The 18,737-nt window shown below is 38.1% G+C and overlaps 2 protein-coding genes across 2 annotated transcripts; both read right to left on the bottom strand.

Annotated features, from left to right (window-relative positions):
• Positions 1-1,772: 1,772 nt before the first annotated feature.
• Positions 1,773-7,531, bottom strand: LOC101520576 (olfactory receptor 4K14-like). Its single transcript, XM_012926867.2, has 2 exons — positions 7,511-7,531; positions 1,773-2,693 (listed from the first exon to the last, which is right to left on the bottom strand). Exons 1-2 carry the CDS (start codon positions 7,529-7,531, stop codon positions 1,773-1,775), a joined length of 942 nt encoding a protein of 313 aa, XP_012782321.2.
• A 7,321-nt stretch (positions 7,532-14,852) lies between these two features.
• LOC101520336 (olfactory receptor 4K14-like) lies at positions 14,853-15,788 on the bottom strand. The gene has a single exon (XM_004584869.4). The coding sequence runs from the start codon at positions 15,783-15,785 to the stop codon at positions 14,853-14,855; it is 933 nt and encodes a 310-aa protein (XP_004584926.2). The 5' UTR covers positions 15,786-15,788.
• Between the last annotated feature and the right edge of the window lie 2,949 nt (positions 15,789-18,737).

Below are 18,737 nucleotides of genomic sequence, written 5' to 3'. Positions count from 1 at the left end.
AAGGAATAATGAAAATAATTTTAAAATTGTTTTTAAATTAACATGCAAAATTATTGGAAATTTCATCACTTGCTTAGGCAATTCAATTATTACACTTCCCTCTACTGTGATGTGATGATTCAGAGTCAAGATAGAGGTAAATTGCTGAAATTCTCTGAACATTAATTTACTCAAAATCAACCATACCACTTATTTAGGAAAGTTTTGAGGATACAGGCACTCAGCCTAAGATCTGAATCTGCAGTGTACAAGCACACACTTCCCTATAGATGACTCAACAAAGGTGCAAAATCACCTCCATAGGAGCTAGAGTGCTTATTGAAAACCCTATTCGGGTAAAATTTATCAATTTAATTTTATAATTTACATTAAAAGAGACATCATAGATCATATTATGCCATAAAATATTTAGCTGTAATGTAAGCATTTTCCAGGGGCCTGTGCCTTGGTATTGCTGTATTCCATACGAGTGCTGGCTTGAGATCCAGCTACCTCAACTCTAATCCAATTCCCTGCTAACACACCTGGAAAGGCAGTAGAAGATGGCCCAAATATGGGACCCCTGCACCCATGTAGGAGATACAGATAAAGATGATTCCTCCAGGTTTGGGCTTGGCTTAGTCCCAGTTGGTGCAGCCATTTAGGGAGTGAAACACCTCTATCTGTGTCTCTCCTCCTCTCTGTAACTTTGTCTCAACTAAATAATATAAATCTGTAAAATACATATTTTCCTTTTTAAAAGATTTTTTAAAAGATTTATTTATTTATTTTGTAAAGTCAGATATTCAGAGAGGAGAAGAGACAGAGAGGAAGAGCTTCCATCCGCTAATTTACGCCCCAAGTGATGGCAATGCCTGGCTGGAACTGAGCCCAGAGCCTCTTCCGAGTCTCCCGCATGGATGCAGGGTCCCGAAGCTTTGGTCCATCCTTGACTGCTTTCCTAGGCCACAAACAGAGAGCTGGATGGGGAAAGGGGGCTGCCAGGATTAGAACTGGTGCCCATAAGGGATCCTAATGCATGCAAGGTGAGGATTTATCCTGCTTTGCAACTGGTCCAGGACCCAAAATACATATTTTCAAGGTTAAAGTTAATTTTTGGTTGGGCATTTGGTTTAGGGGCTATGATGTCAGTTAGGACTCTTCTATGCCTCCTCAGAGTGCCTGGGTTTGAGGCCTGACTCCTGTGATTCTAGCTTCCTGCGAGGACAGATTCTGAGATAAGCAGGTGATGGATCAGAATTACAGTGGGAAACCTAGATTGAGTTCCAAGCTTGTAGCTTTATCCTACCCAAGTCAGATCATCACGGTATTTTGGATGCGAACCAGCATATGTAAGTTCACAGCCTCTCTCTATCTGCCTGCTGAATAAATCAAAATCAACACATAAAAATTAAAGTCAATTACTTTTGCAATTGAATATCACCTGCATTAATTCATTTTTAAATGAGTTAGTATAAAATATGTTTTGAAGATTCTCATTGTACAGTACATATTATTCTATCAATGAAACAAAATACATAATTTTATAGAAAAAAATTGCTTATAATTGAACACATTAATAATCACACCAAGCTACTGGCTTTGAAAAGTCAGGCCGAGCCATTGCAGCCATTTGAGGAATGAGAGAGATGATGGACACTCTGTCTCTGAAATAAATAAATTCCTCCCCTTTTAAAGTTAATATAAGAAGAAAATATTTGAGCAGAACAATAATAAAAAAAAATGTATCCCCTGAATGAATAGCAAGACAAAGTGCTATGGAAAACTGGAATTCAATGAGGAGACACTTGTCTTTTCCACAGTTTCTTCATAGCTGCTTTCATCTCCTCATTTCTCAATGTATAGATGAGGGGGTTCAGGAGGGGAGTGAAAATTGTGTAAAACACAGACAGGAGCTTGTCCACAGAGAACCTACTGAAAGGCCACACGTAAATGAAAATGCAGGGCCCAAAGAACAGAGTGACGACTGTGATATGAGCAGAGCAGGTCGAGAGTGCTTTGCTCACACCACCAGATGCACGCTGTCGGACGGTGAGTAGAATCCCAGCATAGGAGATCAGCAGCAGCAGAAAACAGCTCATGGAAAGCAAGCCACTGTCTGAAATCATAAGTATGCCTAAAACATAGGTATCCATGCAGGCAAGCTTGATGACCAAAGGGAGGTCACAGAAGAAGCTGTCTATCTCATTGGGGCCACAGAAAGGTAAGTTCACAGTGAAAGCTATTTGACTGATGGAGTGCACAAATCCAATAGCCCAAGAAACAAACACCAGTTTAATACAAGTCCACCGACTCATCATTGACATGTAACGGAGAGGTTTGCATATGGCCACATATCTGTCATAGGCCATGGACACCAGCAGCACCATCTCTGCTCCACCAGTAAAGTGCAATAAAAAGATCTGAGCCATACATCCTCCAAAGGAGATGAGCTTTTGATCGCTAAGGAAATCAGTAATCATCTTGGGCGTGGCAAATGAGGCCAGCCACATGTCCAGGAAAGATAGGTTTCCCAGCAGGAAGTACATAGGGGAAGAGTACAAATGGGAATCAGAAATGACAGTGACCACAATGAGGAGATTGCCCACCATAATGGCAGTATAGATGGCAGAAAAGGCTACAAATAATATATCCTGGATATAATGTGATTTGCAAAGTCCTTGCAGCAAAAACTCTGACACTTTGGAATAATTCTGCAGACCCATCATCTCAGGCTTCAGACTTGGTTTTGAATCTGTGGAAAAGAAAAACATTCTGTCATTTCTGACCAGATTTTTGAAACTAGATAATTAAATAGGGTTACCAGAAACTGAGGGGTGAGAAGATTGGTGTGAAGTTATTCAAGGACACAAAGTCTCAGTTGGAAAGGAGTATTAAGTTCAAAATATTCTTAAGAAGAGAAGAAAAAAGAGAATGAGACAAAAAAAAAAAAAAAAAAGAAAGGGGAATGAGCAGGGAAGGGAAAAGTGGTGGGGGTTATTGTGGGTCGCTCCGGCTGGGTTGCAGATCCCACTGATTTATGTGAGGGCCGAGTATGTGCTGGGCAGAACCAGGCTGGACTGCAAACACCCACTGGTTCCAGTGGAAGACAGAGATGGAAACAGAACCAGCTGATCGGGGCGATTGACTGTGCCGGGCCTTGTGCTTGCTAGTACATACAAGAATCTGGTCTGGGAATGCCTCAGACAGTTTCTTTGGGGATCCCCCAATCGAGCTTTGGGACTCAGAATGCTAACCATCCAAAGAGAGACGACAGAACAAGTTAATCAATCACTTCAGCTATGTTGGCAATGACAATACTGGGCAAACGGAGACTCTATGATAGACTATGTCAATCAGTGGATTCTCCAATGACCGCATCGTGCTTGGAGTGGTGAGAGTGGCAGCAATTCAGAACTGGTGAACTATCAAAACCACTTGAGCAAGACCCTCGGAGCATGCCCCACATCTGGGACCTGGGGTGGGTGGGAGACTGGGTGGGGCTTCTCCCTCAAAATCCCTTTTTACATTAGATATATTAGGGAAACAATATAGAACTAATTGTCTTGCCCATCTTCCTATAGTGCTTGAACCTTTTTACCCTAATTATGTCAAGATTGTCAAAAATTAAAAACCACACACACACAGAAAGGTGGTTAAGTGTATTTTTTAAAAGAATAGTTGCAGGAAGAAAAAGAGCTGTCTTTAAACATCTAAGGGAACTTTAAAAAGGGCTCATAGAAAATATGTATTATGAAAAAACTACATATGGATTTCAAAATTTTTGTCCTCAAATAAACTTATCTTTTAATTCCATTTTTCACAAACTCTTTCAAATGTCGCACATTATTGTATTTTTTTTCTCTTGTCTCCATTTACTCAAGCATTTTATAGAACAACATGTGCAAAGCACACTGGTGAGTGAGGTAGCTTTGTGGCTGAACACAAAACTACATGCTTTACAGGGCAAGGATGCCTGCAAGCTGAAAGAAAGAAACACTGTATTCTAGAGTAAAGTTCCTTTGGAGAGGATGCATTTATGTAAGATCCTTGCCAGATCTTAAATGCAAGCTTTTTTAATGGAAGTGTCATCTTTATATTACATGTAAGTTATTGAATACCACTCTAATTTCCCCAGACTCCGTCTGTGAGGAAAATTTGATCTAAATAGTCTAAATAGTGGCATACTTACATAAATGTATAATATAAATATAATGTAATGTATGCCATCAGGGAAACAGTTTAAAATTTCAAGCCATGGAATTCTTTCCATTACCTACTGTTCATTAACATCTGAACAAAATATAATTAGAAATTGTTCAGACAACATGAATTTGAATGAATTCTTTTATAAAGATTGTAACAAGCTGTAAACATGAATTGTAATAAAATTCTAGAAAAATTAGGTAAAATAGCCTACTATAGACTGCTGTTGATCAGGTTAACACAGTGGTATATTTTTGTAACTGCAGTGCCATTTATGTACTACCTTATGACGAGAATATACTTTTATCTTTAGGCTTTGCAGTACGCAAAGCTCCTTCTCACGTATAAAGAAAACAATTGCAATGCATTTGGCTATCACATTTTGATAAGTCAACTAGAAGGAAGAACTCATTCAGGACACTGATATCTTATGATTTACAATTCAGCTCCAATGCTGCTTCTGAAGGAACACAAGTTCTGATTCCTCCATAGTAAGCCTTCTCAACAATTTATTTTTCATATACTGTATTAAGACACAACTCACCTACTGTAAAATACAAATGAATTTAAAATATGAAGGTGGAGATTTTTAGATTTTTTACCAAGATTTCCTTTAGTTGCTACTGAATTTTATAATTGTATTATATTAATACCTTAATTACAACACTTTTTTCGATGATTAAGTGCTAGTCCTTCTTAGTCCTCAATTTTGAGTCAGAAGCTGAAAACCCTTGTGAACTCAATGGGCAGAATCATAAAAGCAAGAAACCTCAGTCACTTTAGCTAATTTACCTTAACATCAACTGAACACACACTAACAAGTCATAGAGAGATCCTTCTAAGTGTTGTTTTCCTCTTTGCTCCCAGGAAGTTTCCTAGATAAATTTAAAGCAGAACTGAATTGAATTTGGTGCTTTATAAGGACTATATGGTTGGAAATTTGTAACAAAATGGAAAACTAAGGAAAAGACATAAATTTTCGTTGTCATTGAGCCAAGCATGTTGTAAAGAGGCATTGTTGATGGTTGCACAATTCTATAAACACGTTAAAAGGTATTGGAATATAAGCTTAAAACGAGTGAACTTCATGCTATGTAAATTATTTCTCATTCAAAGTGATTGTTTAAAAATGTAATAAAATGAGCTCAGAGTTCAAATTTTAGAAAATTCTATGATTTACATCACTTTTCTAAAATTAGTATGATTTCTAAGCTTATAATCAGAAAATACACAGAATTTGTGTATTGACTAACATGCTTTCAAACTAAAATATGAGTAAAGCAATAGTTAATTTTAGCTGACAAATTAGTGTAATGTGCTCTAAGAATTTAATGTCAAGGCAATAAAATAAATTAGCGTTTTTACAATTATATCTGTGACACACATTCACATATATCCTAAAGGTTCATTACTAACCTGGAGTGAAGATGTTCAGTGAAGATCATTCGAATCAGCCAATTAGTGGCTCACCTCTAATATACTGGAGTGAAACTTGATTTAATGATAGCTTTGATCTGAGTGAATAAAAATAGCTAGAGAAGCACATCATTGTAAGAAGCTAGAGAATTCATAACTCTCTTTCATTGGACTTCAGATGCACTTACACGCTTATAAAGTTTCTCTCCCATCAAGCTGGACTCCTTTAATAATGGGGCATTTGCATCCAACTACCACAGCAGAGGTTAGGGAATACACCAACTTAGAGTAGGAATATATCATGATTAATCATATCCATTTTCCCAGGTGACAAAATAAAAACTTTGAAGATATACCGGATTAGCTAAACATACCTGCAAATATTATGGTAACTCAAGTCACATAATACATATCATTACCTGGTTAACAGAATGTAATTTTTTTTTTACAAATAAGCAAATTCTACATCTTTAGTATATACTAAACAACACTTATTTGTCATAATATTTTGGAGACATTCTTACTGGAATTATTACTTTTACAAGTATCAGAATATTCCTCCTCTCTGAATTGGTAAGGTCAGGCAAAATGACATCTCTTGGTGACTGGGTTACTTAATGTAAAAGTGACAGTCTCCTAACTTCTCCAAATCATTTCAGTGGATGAAGAATTCTACTAATGGCTCTTTGCTGATGACATTTTCAGATTATCAATAATAATATTTACAGACACTCACGTGACATTCATTTTCAAATTTGCTCCATAAGCAGAAACACAAATATATTTCACCGTCAATATCATTCAAATCTAGCAATAAAAAGGAAAAGCCTCAATTTCAGCATTAGCATTTGATCATTGTGTTTCACTTTAAAGAGGTCCAAAAGAAACAAGACTGAATTGGAACTGTAACACTGCGATAACGTGGAGGAATCCACCATGGGGCGAGGGCAAGGGGAGGGGCTGGGGGAACCTCAGAGCCTATGAAACTGTGTCATAAAATGAAATGCAATAAAAAAAGAAGTCACAAAATCTTTCAAAGCTCTTTATTTAAAATGACTTTGATAACGATTGCTGAAGACTTCAGAAGCCAGCTTCAAAGTAATTGGCTACTGAATGCAGTTATGGTTTAAAATAAAGAATTGTAGACTGCTTTTTAGAGCCAGCTGAGGTAACACTTAATTCACAGATAGGAAAGGATATGTTCAATGCATCGTTCATTTTTATGTCTCCATAGAGATGATTCTAGATAGCATGAATAAATGTAAAGCAGTGAACCTGAAGTAAAGTGGGTTGTTAACCATAATGTGGGATTCCTTCCCACAGAAGTGGGAGTTCTTCTTCCAACTGCCTTCCTACCTAATCTCTGCATCAGCTCTCCCATGTTTCCAGCCTGTTGGTGCACATGGCAAATGCTAGACAGCTCAATCTCCATAATCTGTAATCATGTGAGACAAATCCTCACAATAAGTTAGTCTCTTTCTCCCCGCCTCAGTCCCCAACACAAATACAAGCATAAAAATGTCTATAAAAACTGAAAAGGTCCACATTCTCTTTTAATCAAATTTATACAAGTTAACATATAGTCTAGGGCCCAGCACAATAGCGTAGTGGTTAAATTCCTTGCCTTGCATGCTCGGGATCCCATAGGGGCGCCGGTTCTAGTCCTGCAGCCCCGCTTCCCATCCAGCTCCCTGCTTGTGGCCTGGGAAAGCAATTGAGGATGGCCCAAAGCTTTGGGACCCTGCACCCATGTGGGAGACCTGGAAAAAGCTCCTGGCTTCAGATTGACTCATTTTTGCAGCCACTTGGATAGTGAATCATCAGACGGAAGATCTTCCTGTCTCTCCTCCTCTATGTATATCTGACTTTGCAATATGAGTAAAATAAATCTTAAAAAAGATAGTCTAACATTTCCAGAAACTTCCGACATATGTTTGTATGCATATACACTCACATATATGTACATAAGCTTTGGTTGGTTTTCTCTGGATAATCTAAACATTGCATGCATAAAATCAATAATAAATAAATTTAGAAAGTAAAATGATAATACATGAAAATATTTTTAAGTCTGTATACAAGAGAGCACCACAATAATACTAAAATGCTTTTAGATTCAATACATAGAATTGTATAGATTTTAATTTCTTAAGACCTGGTGGCCAAGACACCTGCTGCTGACATCCACATGTGCCCCGAACATCTTAAAAACCAAACAAATTGATTCCTGGGTCTGGTATAGCACAGGTTTCTATTCCATGTGAAACGCTGAGTGGCTACGGCAGCCTTGATAACAAAGTACTAATATAGCTAATAATGAAAAAACTATTAGAAATGAATATATAAATAGAATCTTAAGTGAATATAATCAAATGATTTTAAGATATTGTTTGGCCTTGCAGTGAATATGCAGAGCCTGTGGCAGCCAGTGATCACCCCTATCATTGAGAGGCCAGAATTTCTTTACTGGCTCCCGACTCAGGCCCCAGTGCAACTCCAGTTGTTGAATTTGGGAAGTGAACCTGAGAATGAGTGTGCATACCTCCTCACTGCCATTTTCCTTCCTGTGTGTGTATGTGTGTGTGTGTATGTCTGCTTGTCAAATGAAAAAATTTGAGAGAAATAATAAGCCAAAAACCATTATAATGTTTAATAATAAACTTAATAATGCAAATAAACATTAACAAATGGTACCTTCATTCAAATACTAAATTCAGAATTAATACATCCAATTTTTTCTTATAAATGAAGCAATTGGATAGTTAATTTATAATGGTATCGAAATACTGTTAAATAGTACCTAGGCTGGGCCCAGCGTGACAATGTAGTGGTTAAAGTCCTCACCTTGCACACGCTGGGATCCCTTATGGGAGCTGGTTCTTATCCTAGCGGCCCCGCTTCCCATCCAGCCCCTTGCTGTGGCCTGGGAAAGCAGTCAAGGATAGCCCAAAGCCTTGGGAACCTGGACCCATGTGGGGAGACCTGGAAGAGCTCTTGGCTCCTGTCTTCAGTTTGGTGCAGCTCCAACCATTGCGACAGCTTGGGGAGTGAACCATTGGATGGAAGATCTTTCTCTCTGTCTCTCCTCCTCTCTGTATATTTGCCTTTCCAATAAAAACAAATAAATCTTTAAAAAAAAAACATTCTTATAAAAAATAGTACCTAGGCTGTTGAAAGTATAGTCTATGCCAGAACTAAGCTGATTCTATCAATTAATATTCACAAAAGTCTGAGATGAACACAACCATTTTAATCCTGACAAATAATGCAACGTAATAGATAATCAAAATTGTCAGTAGGAAAGTTGGAATTTTAACTGAAGTGTTTGGATCACAGAATCCATATTCTTAAACTACAGAATGTGGCTTCTCCTGCTATTAGCTGTAAGCCAGTATATAAGATTTTATTAGATATCTTAGAAACATAAGCCAGGTTCTTGTTAAAATGCCATAGCAGGAGGAGAATCAGATGGCAGAATAGGGTAAGGACACGTTTAAACAGATGGAGAATCATTAGCTTGTGTGAAGAGAGAGGGCACATTCCAGGAAATAGGAGAGGCCAATGGCAAAGGGGCACCCGGAAACTGACAGACATGAGAGAGCAAATGAGACGATGGGGTGCTGTTGCAATGACCAGTCAGCCAGCAGCAAGCAGCAATCTGAGCTCCAGTAGTGGCCCGAGCTCCACTCCAGCCAGCTGTGAAGGGGAGTTCACTGAAAGCTCAACAGATGAACCCCGGAAAAGCAGTTACCTTCCTGCTAATTTGTTTGCATCAAGTGCCATTTTGAGTAGGGTTGTAAAGGCTATGGGATGGGACTGTGCATGCACTAAGCTGAGGGCAAACTCATTTATAACTCAGTACATTGCACCAATGTGGCATCCTATAGGTTCTACCCAAAATAGGTCTGGGTAGCCCTCAGACCTAACAGTCAACAGATACAGAACTCCACCCATGGCACATCAGATACCATTTTGTGCGAGATGGCAACGTTTCTTATCAACAATGAGAAGCACACACAGGAATTCAAGGAATTTAAGGAATATGTCACACAGGAAATAGGAACACTAAAACAAAGTTGAATTATTAGAAATGAAGAATGCAATAGAGCAAATCAAAAATTCAGCGGAAATTCTCCATAATAGAATGAATAAGGCAGAAGAAAGAATTTCAGAATTGGAACATGATTCTTGGGTAAACAATCAAAAAGCTGGAAGCAGAGCTGGGTCAAGCTAAAAAAAAATGTATTCAAGAATTAAGAGACACTATTTAAAAGGCCAAATGTAAGAGACATGGGAGTTGCAGAAGGTTCAGGAAAAGAAGCTGGAATTAAAAATGTATTCAATAAAATAATAATAAAAAAAAACTTCTTCCTTAATCTGGAACAAGAATTGGGAAACAGAATACAGCAGGGGCACAGAACTCCCAGCAGGGTTGGCCAAAAGCGGTCTATCTTCACCGCGACATATAATAATAAGATCTCTCAGTCGAACATAAAAAAAAGATCCTTAAATGTGCATGTGGAAAAAATCGATTGACCTGTAGAATGGCAGTAAGACTCACAGCTGACCCCTCAGAAGAAACTCAACAGACGAGAATGAAGTGACATATTCCAGACCATAAGAGAAAAAACAAAATTGTTGGCCTAGAAATAAGATACCCAGCAAAACTTTCCTTTGTCTTTGAAAATGAAATAAAAGTCTTTCACGGTAAAGAAAAGCTCAAAGAATATGCCTCCTCCAGACCTACCCTACAAATGATACTTAATGATGTTCTATTGACAGAGAAAAGAAAATAGCACTCACCAAAAGCAAAGACAAATGTGAAGAACTTTCAGTAAAGTAACAACAGTTTATTGCAGGGGACAGAAGGGTGAGTTTTCCGTTAGTGGACCTAGGTGCTGTTTGCTTAGTTCGGGCCATTATTGTCATGTAACATCAAAGCCTTTCCATTGCCAAGGAAGGAGCCAGGGTAGCATGGGAAAGAAACAATGCTGTCCCAAGGAGCAAGCAAGCCACTACACACCTCAGCAAAACTTTTTAAGAGCAGTGCTTGACTGCACTGTTGGGAAAGGCAACAGTAGAAGCTGGGAGAGTAGATTGACAATTAGTTAGCTAAGGCTTACATCCAAAGGGCATCAGCACTGAGAGTGGTGACCAGACTACATATATTTTCGTATTACAAACAATACAATTCCTAAAAGTTATTACATTAGGTAGGCATGACTCCAAATATTACAACCTAAGAAATGATAGATTTACAATTATGTAAGATGTCAAAAATTGCACCTTCGCACAATTTTGGAAGGAAGCTCAAGAGGTTAACTTTGAGGTTCATGACTTTGAAATACTTTTTCTTTTACTTTCTTTCTTTTCTACTTTTTAAAAGAATGTGTTTGGCCCCAGTGCAGTAGCCTAGTGGCTAAAAGTTCTTGCCTTGCATGTGCTGGGATTCCATGTGGGCACCGGTTCATATCCCGGCTGCTCTACTTCCCATCCAGCTTCCTGCTTGTGACCTGGGAAAGCAGTAGAAGGTGACCCAATGCCTTGGGACATGGCAGCTGCCTGGGAGACCCGAAGGAAGCTCCTGCCTCCTGGTTTTGAATCAGCTCATCTCTGGCCATTGCTTGTATTTGAATTCATGCCTCCTTTGTCTGAAAAACCAGAAAGAAATCTGAAATTCTGATAGTGGCCTGACCCAGCCCATGTTGTTGTGGCTATTAGGGAAATGAACTAGGCAATGGAATATCTTAACACTCTCTTCACTGCTCTGTTTCTCAAACAAATAATAAATAAATCTTTTGAGTACAGTTTCAGGTCAGTTAACGGGGTCAGTAGCACTTCTGGCCAAAATACAACACTCCCACCTGCCAACCACATGGGAGACCTGTAAGAAACTCCTGGTTTCTGGTCTCAGCCCAGCCTAGTCCAGCCATTACGACCATCTAGGGACTGAAGCAGTAGATGAAAGATCCCTCTTATTCACTCTGTCATTTCAACCTTCTGTGTAACTCTGCCATTCAAGTAAATAAATAAGCAAATCTTTTTCTTTTAAGGAGAAGAAAAAAAGAGGAAACAAAAGTTCAGTTTCTGCGATATCAGTAGTCTGAAGCTTTCCAGTGACCAAAGACCTGGTTCCAAAGCTCACCAAAGAGAGACACCTAATGGGAACATCTGTGCCTAGGGCTTTTTGTGTTCCTCCTCAGACCCCCTCCCTTTTGGTCTAACGCAAGGATTTACTGCAGGGTGTTGGCCTCCCTCCAAAGGCTAGAGCTCAGGGCTGCCCAGGAGGGACCTGGTCCTCATCCCAGACCATTCTCAGAGGTCTGGAACATGCTACAGTCACACACTTGCGGGCCTGCAATTTTTTAAAATTTGTATATTATAGTGACCTATTTCTCTGACTTAGGGCATAGGAAGCCCATGCAGTTTTCCATGAACAGCAGTTACTCCAGCAGATGAGTAACATAAGTAATGATGCAGTGGTTCTCACTGAATGAAAGCCAACGTTACATCGCTGAAATATTCCCAAAGTTCAAATTCACAAAACTAATTGTAGAACAGTATTATCTGGATATGTGAACCATTCATTACTGTTTATATTTAATTTACTTCATTTCAACATTGAGAAAAGGGTTTCATGAAAGCATTCACAGAATTTAAATTCCCTAATCCTCTAATTTAAATCTTAGGCTAACTATGAACTGACAATGACAAGCTCCCTGAAACAGCCTATGAATTGTAGAAAACAGAAATTTTGATATATTCTCACACAAATCTCACTAACCCACAAGTTACCATTGCATTTTTAACTTTTTGAAATATTTATTTGTTATTTTTATTGAAAAGTCAGATTTACAGAGAAAAGGAGAGATGAAGATTTCCATCGGTTGGTTGAATCCCCAAGTGGCCACAATGGCTGGAGCTGAGCTGAGCTGAAGCCAGAACCAGGAGCATCTTCTGGGTCTCTTATGCAGGCACAGGGTTCCAAGGCTTTGGAACATCCTCTACTGCTCTTCCTGGGCCACCAGCAGGGATCAGGATCCCATATGTGATCCTGGCAGTTGCAAGGGAAGATTTAGCCACTAGGCTACTATGTTGGGCCCACGAGCTGTGATTCTTATTCACATCAGACAATTAGTCTCCAGGAATGCCTGCACCTGACCTGATAGTGCTGTGACACACATCAGACTTCACACAGCAGGCCAAAGCAAGATAGAGAGTTGAGCAAATCAGAACTAGAGCATGAATCATGGAATAGACAGAAAGACCTTGTGTTGAATTCTTGCTCATACTTGGACACTTACTATATGAATGGTGCTGTGATAAACATATGTACCTATTCCCCTCCACACACATAGATAGATAGATAGATAGATAGATAGATAGATAGATAAATAGATAGATAACTAAATTGGAATTCAGAGAAAATCTAGAGGTTTACATGAAGTTTTTCTTACCTATAAAACCAAGTCAGGTTTCCCATTGGTATATTCTTAGAACATGCCATGTTTTTACTATCATAACTCCTGCTTTATATTATATTTTGAGAAATACTTGAGACTGTAAAAATGTATACTCTTAAGCCTTGTCTCCTATTTTGGCTAAGGGTCTAGAATCTGAAAAACAAAATTCTTGAAAAATATATATTACTCAAAAAATAATGTATCACTGATACTTGTTATATCCTGTTGGTAAAAATGGCTCTGTCTAAAGTCCATGAAAAGTCAGTTATTAGTATCACATCAATAACAACTGAGGAAGTTAATCCTGAAGATGCTGATGGTTTCCCTTTAACACTTACACTCTTCATATATGGCTGTAATCGATTTAAACAAGATCATGTCCAAAGTACCTAAGGAAAAAAATATTATCACAGTAGCAGAGAGAGGGACTTCACCCTAAATAAAAGTTGTTTAAATCTCTATTTGTTTATGTTTATCTACTTGTGTGGGGTACAGGAAGTCTGAAATATACATTCCCTGATTTACGACAATGTCCAAAATTATTGGGAGCATCATCATGGGTGCAAGTAATCCAATCATTACTTACTGTCTCTTTGACTTGATGTTTCAGAGTTAAGCAATTAAAAAAATTTTTTTAAATTCTGTGAACATTTAAAACCAAAAGACTCAGCATAAGATTCAAACACATTTTTTTTTTTTAAAAAGATTCATTTATTTTTTTGGAAAGGCAAATCAGATTTACAGAGAAAATGGGATCCATCCACTTGTTTATTCCCCAAATGGTCCCAATGACTGGAGCTGACCTGACTCAAAGCCAGGAGCCAGGAGCCTCTTCCGGGTTTTCCACTTAGGTATTTTGGGCCATCTTCTACTACTTTCCCAGGGCACAAATGGGGAGCTGGATTTGAAGTAGAACAGCCAGGTTATGAACCAGCATCCATATGGGGTCCCAGGGCTTGAAAGCTGAGGATCTAGCCAGTTGGGTCAATGTACCAGGTCCACAAGCACACTTTCTTATATGTGACTCACCTTTGAGGCAAAATTAATTCAATGGGCAAAGAAGTGTTTATTAAAAATCTAGTTTGGATCAAGCATATCAGCTTAATAATTTAGTTCTTATTAAATATAGCATTATAGATCATTTTGTGTCTTAAAATGCTTAGCTATAAAATATGCATTTTCCAGCTTAAAATTAATTTTTGAGTTGGGCATTGGTTTAGTGATTATGATGTCAGAACTCTCATTTCCTGCATCAAGAATGCCAGGTTGTGAGTCTTGATTCCATTCCTAATCCCACTTCCTGCTAAGGCTTGTTATGGGAGATGAGAGTTGAGCATAAAACATGATTATTCCCTTGTGTAGTACACATTATTGTATATATAAAATCCAACATGTATATTTTTATACAATATATGTGCATCCCATATGAGCAGTTGCTCTGTCCTGGTAGCTGTACCTAATTTCTAGCTCTCTGCTAATGTACCTAGAAAAGCAGCGAAAGATGTCCTAAGTGCTTGAGTTCCTGAATCCCTTTGAGAAACCCAAAGAAGACCCCTGTCTCCTTGATTCAGTCTACCCCAGCCCCTACCTCTGTAGCCACTCAGGAAGTGAAATCCTGTATCACCATCCCTTCCTTCCTCTATTAATTCTGACTTTAAATAAATAAGTAAATCTTTTCCAAGAAAGAATAACATCAGTATAATACAAAAATAATTACTTGAGAATAGTAGTGAGAAAATTGTATCCCTTTAATGATTAGGAATATGTTTTGTTGTACAAAGCTGGAATTCATTGAGAAGCCACTTGTCTTTTCCACAGTTTCTTCATAGCTGCTTTCATCTCCTCATTTCTCAATGTATAGATGAGGGGGTTCAGGAGGGGAGTGAAAAGGGTAAAAAACACAGACAGGAGCTTGTCCACAGAGAACCTACTGAAAGGCCATGCATAAATGAGAATGCAGGGCCCAAAATACAGAGTCACAACAATGATGTGTGCAGAGCAAGTGACGAGAGCTTTGCTTACACCACCAGATGCACGCTGTCTGACAGTGAGTAGAATCCCAGCATAGGAGATCAGCAGGATCAAAAAGCAGACTACAGACAGCAAGCCACTGTCTGAGATCACAAGTATATCCAAGACATAGGTATCCATGCAGGCAAGCTTGATGACCAAGGGGAGGTCACAGAAGAAGCTGTCTATCTCATTGGGGCCACAGAAAGGTAAGTTCACAGTGAAAGCTATTTGACTGATGGAGTGCACAAATCCAATAGCCCAAGAAACAAACACTAACCTGAGAAAAGTCTGCCGACTCATCATTGACATGTAATGCAAAGGTTTGCATATGGCCACATATCTGTCATAGGCCATGGACACCAGCAGCACCATCTCTGCTCCACCAGTAAAATGGAAGAAAAAGATCTGAGCCATACATCCTCCAAAGGAGATGAGCTTTTGATCACTAAGGAAATCAGTAATCATCTTGGGCGTGGCAAATGAAGCCAGTCCAATGTCCAGGAAAGATAGGTTTCCCAGCAGGAAGTACATAGGGGAAGAGTACAAATGGGAATCAGAAATGACAGTGACCACGATGAGGAGATTGCCCAGTATCGTAGCAATATAGATGGCAGAAAAGGCTACAAATAATATATTCTGGATATAATGTGATTTGCAAAGTCCTTGCAGCAAAAACTCTGACACTTTGGAATAATTCTGCAGATCCATCACCTCAGGCTTCAGACTTGGTTTTGAATCTGTGGAAAAGAAAAACATTCTGTCATTTGTGACCAGATCCTCAAAACTAAAGAAAATCATATTAAGTGCAATAAACTAGACCACCAAAAGCATACCCTCTGACTTCACTTTTATGTGGAATTTTCAAAAGCCAAACTTATAGAAAAGTAGAATAGGATTACCAGAAGTTGAGGAGTGAGAAAATTAGTGTGAAGTCATTCAAGAAAACAAAGTTTCGCTTGAATAAGAATATTAAGTTCAAGAGATGTTGTGTAACATGTTGACTATAAGAAATAATGCTTCAATGTATATTGTAAAACTGTTAAGAGAGTATAATTTTAAAGTTCTCACCATGCACACAGAACCATAATATAGAGACAGCACTGTGGTGTAGTGGGTAAAGCCGCCACCTGCAAACCAGAATCCTGTGTCAGTGCTGGTTTGAATTCCAGATGTTGCACTTCTGCTCCAGCTGCTTGCTAATGGCCTTGGAAAGCAGCACAAAATGTCCTGGTGCTTAGGCCTCTGCATCCATGTGGGAGACTGAAAAGTGGATCTTGGCTCCTGGCTTTGGCCTAGCTGATCTCCTACCAGTGTGGCCATTTAGAAAAATAATAAGAGGATGGAGGGTCTCTCTTCCTGTCCCAACTCTGCGTTTCCAATAAATTATTAAATCAATGTTTTAAAAATGTTTATTAACACAATTCTGCATTGTACTATATATTCTTTTTTAAAATTTATTTACTTTTATTACAAAGTCAGATATACGGAGAGGAGGAAAGACAGAGAGGAAGATCCTTCATCGATGATTCACTCCCCAAGGGAGCGCAATGGCCGGTGCTGCACCAATCCGAAGCAATGAGCCAGGAACTTCCTCTGGGTCTCCCACATGGGTGCAGGGTCCCAAGGCTTTGGGCTGTCCTCAACTGCTTTTCAGGCCACAAGAGGGAGTTGGATGGGAAGTGGAGCTGCCGGGATTAGAACCAGTGTCCAAATGGGATCCCGGTGCGTTCAAGGCGAGCACTTTAGTCACTAGGCCATGCCAATGGACCTGTGTAATATATATTCTAAATAGTTTGATTTGACAACTTCACACTGAACACATATATTGAAACATCATATTTGATAAGACATGTATATATCAGTTCAATGTTGCAATTTAAAAACAAACAGCAAGGAGGAAGAGAGCAAGAAAAAGATAGAAGGAGAAGTAACGAAGTGTAGAGAGAGAGAAAGGAGGAGCAAGAGAGAGAAGAAAAGAGAAAGAAAAATGAAAGGAAGGAATGTGGGAACAAATGATGGAAGAATGGAAGGAAAGATAGAAAGAAGAAAGGGAAGACAAGGAAAGCAACTCAGAACGGGAGGAAGATATAAGCAAATGATGCCTGTCAAAAGTCAACACAGGAAAGCAGTCAACTGTGACTTCAATATAGTTTCCAGTCTTAAGATAATCTAAAATACAGTATTTGGTAGATTATAAACAGCCCATGTCAATATGTGTTTTCGTCACTTCCATGCATTTGGGAAGACTTTAGAATAGATGAAAGGGATAGGAACATTTTTTTTCTTCTTTCCATGGAATTTATTGGATAAAATGCAGAAACAGTGAAGTGCAGAGGCTGAAACAAAAATCCCCGGAGGACATCCATGATAAGGGGAGAAATCACACGCAGAATAGCAGCTTTAATCTATCGAACTATGTAATACATTTTTTATTATCTACATCAATTTAAAAATAATCTTAAAACCCCAAAGCAAAAAACAAAGAAATAAAAATGGTAGTCAAATATATTTATTTTAAGAACAGGTAAGATAACAAAAAGATTATTTCAAGCATCTATTGGGACTCCAAAAAAGAAAAAGATCAAAAAGAAAAAAAGTGTTCATGGAAAATATGTGTTCTGAAAAAGCTATTCAGAATTTATGTCCCAAAATAAATTTACCTTTTAATTCATTTAATTTTTCAATGGACATCGCACATTTTTATGTCTCTCCTCATCCTTCCCTTTTGACTTACTCAGGCACATGTAGAACCCAATCTGCAGACATTTGGATGAATGACTAGCTGCATGGCTGAACAACAATCAACCTGATTTAAAGGGAAAAGGCTCTTTTTAATGAAAAGGCTTTTTTTTAAATGAAAATAAATAAATCCATATTCTGGTCATTTTGGAGTAACACATTTATATACAATATTTCCCAGATCTTAAGTACAAGTTATATAAGCTTAGTCATTTTATGAAAATGCCAGCATTTTGTTTTATGTGAGTTATACAATGCCTTTGTTAATAGTCTCAGATAATGTCTTCAAGGAAAACTTGAGCTTAATGAACAGCACAGTAACATATTATGTTAAATTAATTGCTCATTTGTGTCATCAGGGAGGACAAACTACAGTGTCAAGTCATGAATACTTCCCATATACTGCTGTTCAATACAATACGGGAAAGACATAATCAGAAAAATTTCACGTAGTTTGAGTCTGACTGAGTTCTCCTATAAAATATTGGAGAAGTCAGGAAATGAGCTGTAATCAAATTCTATAGAAAAAGAGGAAAAAAGAAATTATAGGCTGATATTTGTCAAACTAACAGAGTAATACATTATTAATATTTAATTGCATTACCTCTTATACATTACATTATAAAGAGAATATATTTTCACCCTTATGATTTTTCACTGCACTTTAATAAGGTACAATTTACCCATCATAAAATTCAAATGGATTTCAAATGTAAAATTACTGAATTTTTTACATATGTATCTAGATGTGTCATTTTATTTCTTTTTTATTATTTACTTATTTATTTAATGATACATAGGCTCTGGGATCTCCATTCCTCTCTCCCCAAATCCCAACCATCCACTAATTTCCCCTATAGTCTTTATATTTTTTGAGATTAATTCTTACTGCTTGCTTTGCAGTTCTGACCACTTCAGGTG

The sequence above is a fragment of the Ochotona princeps genome, chromosome 6, assembly GCF_030435755.1.
Source record: "Ochotona princeps isolate mOchPri1 chromosome 6, mOchPri1.hap1, whole genome shotgun sequence".
NCBI lineage: Eukaryota > Metazoa > Chordata > Mammalia > Lagomorpha > Ochotonidae > Ochotona > Ochotona princeps.
Note: the sequence above shows the minus strand (reverse complement) of the source record. Positions and strands in the feature narration are given on the sequence as shown.

Bases quoted from the DNA above. Each gene is read 5' to 3' on its own strand.
- LOC101520576 (XM_012926867.2), bottom strand. From the start codon at position 7,531: ATGTCGGAAGTTTCTGGAAAT. The intron at 2,694-7,510 runs GTTAGACTATCT...ATGGGTCTGCAG, and splicing joins TGTCGGAAGTTTCTGGAAAT to AATTATTCCAAAGTGTCAGA.
- LOC101520336 (XM_004584869.4), bottom strand. From the start codon at position 15,785: ATGGATCTGCAGAATTATTCCAAAGTGTCAGAGTTTTTGCTGCAAGGA.